We start from the raw sequence: 8,055 nt of genomic DNA on the forward strand, positions 1-8,055 counted from the left end.
ATTATGTACTAAGCTTATCCAGAAAGTAAGTATCGTTTGGGTACCGGTATTAAAAAAAAAATTTGCAATTTGTTTTCATTTGTATTTTATTACAGAAAAATCTACATACCTTAAACTACTTTTCGACATATTCACCACGACAATTAAGGCATGTGTCATATCTTGGCACTAATTGCAACATACCCGCTTCGTAGAATTCGGCCGCCTACGACCTGAACCAGTTCAGGACGTTTACCTTGATCTCATCATCATGTGCAAAGTTATGAGATCTACAGCTTAATGTGAGACATTGAAGAAGTTAAGGTGCGCGATACAGAACAAAAGGCGTGGACTACTGACTTCTGGCATTTTGTTCGTGCATGACAACACGCGACCGCATACCGCACGCGTAACGACGACGATGCTTGATTCATTTCGCTGGGAACAATTCTGTCACTCTCCTTATAGTCCGAAGCTAGCTCCATCCGACTTCCATTTGTTTTCTCATCTCAAGAAATTTCTTGGCGTCCACCACTTTGTCGGCTGATCACTGTCATTCTCCATCCGGTGAATGACGGTAATCAGCCGACATATCAGGTCGGACAATCCCCCGAAAAATTCCTGATGATTTTTCAACCACGTTCGGATTCGATCCCGAGTCCCTAGAGCGGTAGATTATCACCTTGATTCAGCCGTCCGCAGTATTATACTGGTGCCTAAATAACTGACGTACTTTGATTTCAAACAACACTAAACATTTCTGACACAGATTCCCGATATTTATGCAAAATGTCGTTCAAATTTTCAATTATAATTTAGTACTGTATTAATAACATATTGACAAACTGAGTAGCCGTCCATAACATGTACCGGTACATGTATAAAATTATAATAAAATTCTGTTACAATAACATAAATAATTATAAAATAATATTTTACGTCGTATTATTTTTTTGCGACAATTAATAAATAAATATAATTTTAATTATTATTAATTCTGAACAATTTTTATTTTATATATTATTTCAGACTTCGATCTAAAGAGGGCGTCCGAATAAAATAGCTAGAAGGCGGAATGAATATCCTTCCTAAAAAGAGGTAAATTGTTATTATCAGAATGATTTATTTTAATATTTAACAAAGAAATCATCAATATAAACTGATTTTGAATTATTATTGACATTTATAAGGTGTTGAACAGTTAAAGATCCACATAACAAAGATGGCTTCCAGCAAAATGAGAACGAGTATTTTGGACAAACCATTAAGCAAAGGAAAGGTTGAAATTAACATAAGCACTTATGCCTTATTGTTCTCTGAAATAGTGCAATATTGTCAGAACCGAGTGTATACTGTTCCAGAACTACAAACAAAACTGTCACAGTTTGGTTATCATGTTGGGCAAAGAATTCTAGATTTGTTGTTTGTGAGAGAGAGAAATTTCAGAAGGGAAATCAAACTACTACAAGTTCTGTTATTTATAAAGTCTACTGTATGGAAAGCCATTTTTGGTAAAGAGGCGGACAAACTTGAACACGCAAATGACGACGATAGAACGTATTATATAATAGAGAAGGAGACTTTGGTACATAAATTTATATCCGTACCTAAAGATAAAGGAAATCTAAATTGTGCGGCATTCATTGCCGGTATTATCGAAGCCATATTGGTCGGTTGTAATTTCCCTGCTAAGGTTTCCACGCATTGGCATAAGGGTACGACCTTCATGATTAAATTTGAAGATTCCGTGATAGCTCGAGATAAAGCTTTGGAAGGGAAATAAAAAGATTTTGATATTTAGATTTAATTTTATTTACAAAATAAATACTGTTGTAATGTAATGTTGTATTTAAAAACTCTTAAAAAAAATTGGTATTTAATCCAATAACTCGTCAGATTTCGAAACTAATTTTAAACTGATAAAATATTACATTTTGTTACAATTGTGCTGAAGTATCTTAAAATTGAACATTAATTTCACAATATTGTATAATTTTGTTTTAATAAAAATAAAGATTAATTAACTTTTAAAATTTGAAATACTTTAAACAGATTGATATAATTTTTAATTGTAAAAAAACTAATTAAAAACTCATTTAATGTCTACTATTGCAAGTTACAGCTTACAGATTATAAAGTCTTTGTGTTAGTAGAAAATAATAATTTTAACAAAAAGTTATTAATTACTGTTGATGTGTCTGACATCGTTAACATAATTTTTGATTCTGTCATTGAAGTTAGATGTTTGAATAACAATAGTATTTTGAAAAAGACTATTCTTATTCAAAAAATAATAACAAACCATTAAGTAAAATATATATAAGGTTGAGTAACCTTTGAGAATAAATTTAGGATGAAATTAGAACCTTTAATAATTCCTAAGGGGAAATTAACGAAATTAATACTATGAAAATGTGTGTTGTTAGAGATGTAAGAAATTATTAAAAATTTCCTAATAGAATTCAATTTTTTATACAGTATTTTTTCTACAAAATAATCATTTCTGAATAGTAAAATATTTTACATCCCTTTACTGGACTGATGAGTGGTTAGGAAATCCCATCTTCCTGAAATTCCAATTAATTTTATTTGCTGGTACAGTATATGGTACTATAGTTTCATGTATTCTTCAACAGTAGTAAACAACATCCATTCTTGTGCTTTCTTTGCAAAATATAATGGTAAAATTATACTTTTGGTGCATTTTATCTGTGGACCACACCAGTCTGGGATTATGTGTAAATTTCAAAATTTCTTTCTTGTTTTTTTTTACACAAACACTCTGTGTTATTTATAGGTAGTTAGCCACAGAAAGATAGGTGATGGTATTGTCAAAGGGCTTAAAAGGTGATAAAGTGCAAAATAGCACAAATTTGGTTAGTTGCATCGAATGACTTTATGCTATTCTATGGTTTGGCATACTCACAAGTGGCCAATACTTATTTTTTACACAATTGTAAACATAATGTGTGTTAATACAAATGTTTTGTATTGCAACAAAAATGTTTAAAAAATGCATGATGCAGAATGATGCTACTGGCAGTTCAATGGTCACTAGAACAGCTACAGATTTCACATCTTGATGTACACTCTTTATCACATGAATTGTAACAAATTATATAGAAATTGGGAGGAGAATCAATGCAATAAGACCTCTAGAAACACACTTTGGCCCAGAAAGCAAGATGTAAAAGAACAGTAGATAGTAAAATTAAAACTGCGTAAAGTGCCTAAATTATATTTGTGCAAACCATTCTAAATTGATGTGTGAAAATTGTGTTTAATTGGAAAAATTGATCTACGAAGTTGCAAGTTATGTTATGAGTAAAGGTGCATATATAAAATTTTAAAATCTCTCATAATTTCATTTGACGTGATGGTGGTCCTTACCTCACCAGTCCATAAGGATAAAAATTAGGAACCAGTAAAGGTTATAACAATATGAAAATATAAAATAGTCAATATTGTTTTGTTATTAAAACTTTTAGTATACTTAACTTTAATTATAAACTGATTTGAAAACATTTAAAATATTTTCATTTAAAATGGTATCTTTTAACCTTATATGCACTTTTGTGTATAGGTAATCATATTTATACTGACCTTACATAAAATACTGTTGTCAATGGCCTCACTGCAAATGCTTTTGTTCAGTATCTGTATATTTCTGGGAATGGTCTCAAACACTCCCTTTTAAATATATCCTATAAAATTTACATTGCTAATGTTTCATTTATCTCAATAAAAGCTGATTTTAAGTGGGACATCCTGTATAATAAATATTAGATTTTACCTGAATTTCTACCAAAATATCAGTGCTTTAAATTGAAAAATATTTACCTAAAGTATTAATAATTCAAAAGTAAAATTTTTATATTTATATATATTTATGAATTTAATAATACATCAATTTAAAATTAAAAGAAACATATTGAAGTCAGATTAATTTTGTTTAAAGGTGGCATGTTCGAACCAAAGATAATATTGCACGAGTCAGAAGGGATGAAGCCAAGGCTGCTGAAGAAGAAAAAGAGCTACAAAGAAGAATAAACTTAGCTGTAATTTAAAAATTTTTTTGACATATCTTTGAATATATATTTTACATTTTTCATTTAATTGAAAATTTATAATGTTTATTATAAATTGCATTTCAATAACATTAGTATAAAAACAAAAATGTTAAGTTAATAATTGAATTTTGCACTAATAATATTTTGAAATTCCATACAAGATACAAAGATCAATGTTAATTGCTTTGTTTAGAGTTTGTTTACATACAGAGTAGTTATAATTAAACTGACAGTACTCAGAACAATGCAGAGAAGAATGTATTCAATAGATCACAGTTAAAATTAGCTTAAGAACATGGAGAAGAGAATCTACATATAAAAAATGATTAGCTTTCATGCCACCAGGTGGCTTGATGCACTAAAATAAAAATACCAAGTGGAACAACCTTTATTTTAAAAATCAAAATTTTCAATACATGAATCCATTAAATCCATTAGTATGCAAAAAGTGTTGGAAACAAAATTTGGCATGGTTCACAGTTGCTTGAAGCATGTCTTGAGGAATGGCTGAAACATGCCTTCAGTTCAGAAAATCAATGAACATTACCTAAGTNTTAATTTAAAAAAAATTCGAGTAAATACGTGGAAGTTTTTTTATTTACAATTGACGCCATCTGTTGTTTTATTAACGAACTAATTTTATCATTTTATTATCATAACAATATTTTCAAATATATTCTTAATTATAGGCGTAGAAGCTGATTGTATAAAATTAAAATATAGCTTCCAATTTACCAATTAGCTTATTATTTACTTGAAGTTTTGTTCACGTGTGTAATACCTAAATAAGGAGCCAGTTTCCCCGTACAAACTCCTGTCTGGAAACATCCCTTCCATTGACAAATTTGTTCAATCCCGATTATTGTTTTGCACGAATAATTATAAATTTAGTCTTTAATAAAAAGTAATTTTATATTAAATGAATACCTGGCTGGTGTCCAAACGGGTAGAGAACCCTTTGGAGGATCTTCTTGATTCTCGAAGACGAATCAAACGGGAAGACTGTAACATACTTTTCGAACAAACTCCTATAAATAAATAAATATTTGTCTTTAATTAAATTTTTATTTTTAAATATAAATTATATTTTACTAAATTGAATTTTTTGCATTTCTTTCCTTACGTAAAACCTCCGAACAACCGCCATAGATGAAAACATTTTTTAAAATGAAAAATGGCCGCTGTTTAGAGATGGCCGTTATTGGGAGATTCCATTGTATTTCTAATTTTTTTTTTAATTTGTCGTATGTAATATTAATATGGCGTTCATAACACGTGAAGCTGAACTATAAAAATAACCAAACTGTCAAAAGAAATTACTGTGATTGATTTGCTGAGATAAAATCTCTTTATTACTATTTTATGTTATTTATAATTGATAGTTTTTTTTAACTAACATTTACGAATTGCTACGTGCATTAAGTCTTATTAATTTAACAGTTTTAAGTATTCTTATTTTATTACAAAATTACTTCAATACTTTTTTCATTTAGCTGGATCGAATAATAATGGCGGCTTCAGTATTATACTGTAGCTTACTGCTATTTACAGTTAATATACAAATTACGTCATTTGTATAATAACTATAAAGTGTAATTTATTTATATAGCTTATATATGAAAATTTCTTTTTTTATTTATTCTTATATAATACAATTAATATTGCATTGATAAAATATAACACTTCATAAATCGAAAATATAACCAACAAAAATACAAAGATAGCACAGAGGTAGATGACAAAATCTCAATGGTTGTGATTTTTGTAATATTAATCCAATATGTTGACTAACGATGACATCAGAAAAGATTATGGGTGCTTCTACCAGGCAAGTAGCTGAGTAAGCAAGCCAATGACAGAGTCCATTTTATATGAAGCGAAGTTTTCATTGGTTTGCTTACTCAGCAGCTTGCCATCTAGAGGCACCCAATAATTCATTTGTTTCGAGACAGTTGGTATTGCACTTTTACAATATTTTAGTGATGTGTGTCATGAAATTTTTATTTATTTATTATTTTTACATTACTCTTTCTTTTCTATTACAAGATTCATATTATTACAATTATTTTACTTCATCATACAGTATTTATATAATTTTATACAGTATATAAACCCTCTGTTCATAAAAAAACTGACGAATGAATTTTCTGATTTTTAACTGATTGATCTGCATTCTGAAAAATATTTTTGTTTTATTTAATGTAACAATTTTACGTGAGCAATTCTAATGTTATATATTATGTTAACCTGGTTATGATATATATAATTTATTAAATAATTATAGAAAACTATTCAAGAATTCCGTTTTTCTACTTTTTCTTACGTTATACGCTTAAAACTTATGATTACGAGCTGCCATTACGTTTAATAATATTATCAACATTAAATACCAGTGGGGTGATGAAGTCACATTAGCCTAAGACTGTGAAATAAGAATTTCCACAGATGTTTAGTTCCACCTAACTCAAGTGTATAATGTTCTCTTATAGTCCTATCATCTAGAAAATCAGCTCTTAAACTCAATCCAAGACTGCCATTAATGTTTCGCGAATATTCTGGATAAAAACATCATTTTCATTTCAAAGCCATGCTGGTGACCCCGTTGAGGATTAAGCATCTATAATAGACAAAACAACTAGTAGGCCGGATGGCCAATACAATTAAAGTGTTAGCCTACCTCAGGGATGGCAAACTTTTTTGCCATAATATGCATAATCTTTAAAGCTAAATATGCTAACTATATGCGTGGCATATAGTTAGCATATTTAGCTTTAAAGATGTTTATGCGTGCCAAAGTTTTAGACTTCCAATAACGGAGAAATTAAACTAATATGCTTTAATTAGAATAAATGTAAAAAAGTTGATTGAAAATAGGACGATCAGGTGATAAACCAAAAGGATGATTGAAAAAGACATGGTAAATCGAAATCGCATGATACGTTTACGTGCCAGATGATTTCTTCTTACGTCCACGCGTGTCATAGGTCGCCACTCTTGGCCTACCGCTCTGAGAAATCTGGGATCGAATCCGGGAAAGTCGAAAAACCCCAGAAATTTTTCGGGGTGGTCTCTCCCAGATACGCAGAACTCCGTTCCTTACCGCCCAGCTGCTCATTGCGGGCCTGCCCAAATCCACAATGGGTTTACAAAAGTTCCTCTTAGTGTCCACAAAAATAAAACAGTATAAAATTAAAACACCGATAAAATTAAAGCTAGCAAAATAACTTATTGTTTGTGTACTAAATAAAAAAATTTCAATTTGGAAGACAGAATTAAAATTAATAGTGATTTAGATTGGACGACCGGATGGCCGAGATGATTAAAAGGCTTATTGCTCTAGAGCAGTGATTCTCAAAGTGGAGGTCGTGTAAAATATTTCGGGGTCCCAGAAAAATTGATGACAGATCAATTTTCTTTTAAATATTTTATAAATTTACTATGGATTCGTGTTTAGAAATAGTAGATTCTTTTTGGCTTAGTGTGAAAGCAGAGTATCCACTACTCTCTGAATTAGCAATAGCAGTTCTCTTACCATTTGCAACCACTTATTTATGCAAAATGACATTTTCAGTAATGACCAACACCAAAAGAAAGCAGCGCTCTCGTCTTTGCAACATAGAAATCGCTATGAGACCTGCACTGGCTGATATTAAACCCAGGTTTAATTTATTGTGCCAAAATAAGCAGGCTCACCCATCACATTAAATTTAATTTAAAATATGTTTAACTTAACTAATTGAGTTTACTAATGTTGAAACATATACATAGAATATTTTGTTCAAAGATGTACCAAAGATAAGTTATTAATTTTTAATGATACTAAAAATAAATCTGCTATTAAAATTCAATGTTTCAATGCAATTAAACAAAAGAAATTAACACCTTCTGAATTTAAATTAATCCCACCTTCGGGATGTTTTTCTACACATACCCATTCTTCAGGGGGTCCTTTGAAATTCTTAAGTGCAAAAGGGGGGTCGCGGACCAAAAACTTTGAGAAACACTG

At 30.1% G+C, this 8,055-nt stretch overlaps 1 protein-coding gene across 1 annotated transcript in view; it reads left to right on the plus strand.

Annotated features, from left to right (window-relative positions):
• Positions 1-1,009: 1,009 nt before the first annotated feature.
• LOC111622548 (leukocyte receptor cluster member 1 homolog) overlaps positions 1,010-8,055 on the plus strand; it is a 34,331-nt gene continuing 27,285 nt past the window's right edge. Inside the window, exons 1-2 of the mRNA XM_023364959.1 lie at positions 1,010-1,077; positions 3,938-4,037. Of these exons, the coding sequence (XP_023220727.1) occupies positions 1,055-1,077; positions 3,938-4,037 (123 nt within the window). The 5' untranslated portion in view covers positions 1,010-1,054. The remainder of the gene's footprint in view (positions 1,078-3,937; positions 4,038-8,055) is intronic.

Source organism: Centruroides sculpturatus, unplaced genomic scaffold, assembly GCF_000671375.1.
Source record: "Centruroides sculpturatus isolate CEXI.00-Female unplaced genomic scaffold, Cexi_2.0 scaffold345, whole genome shotgun sequence".
Classification (NCBI taxonomy): Eukaryota; Metazoa; Arthropoda; class Arachnida; order Scorpiones; family Buthidae; genus Centruroides; species Centruroides sculpturatus.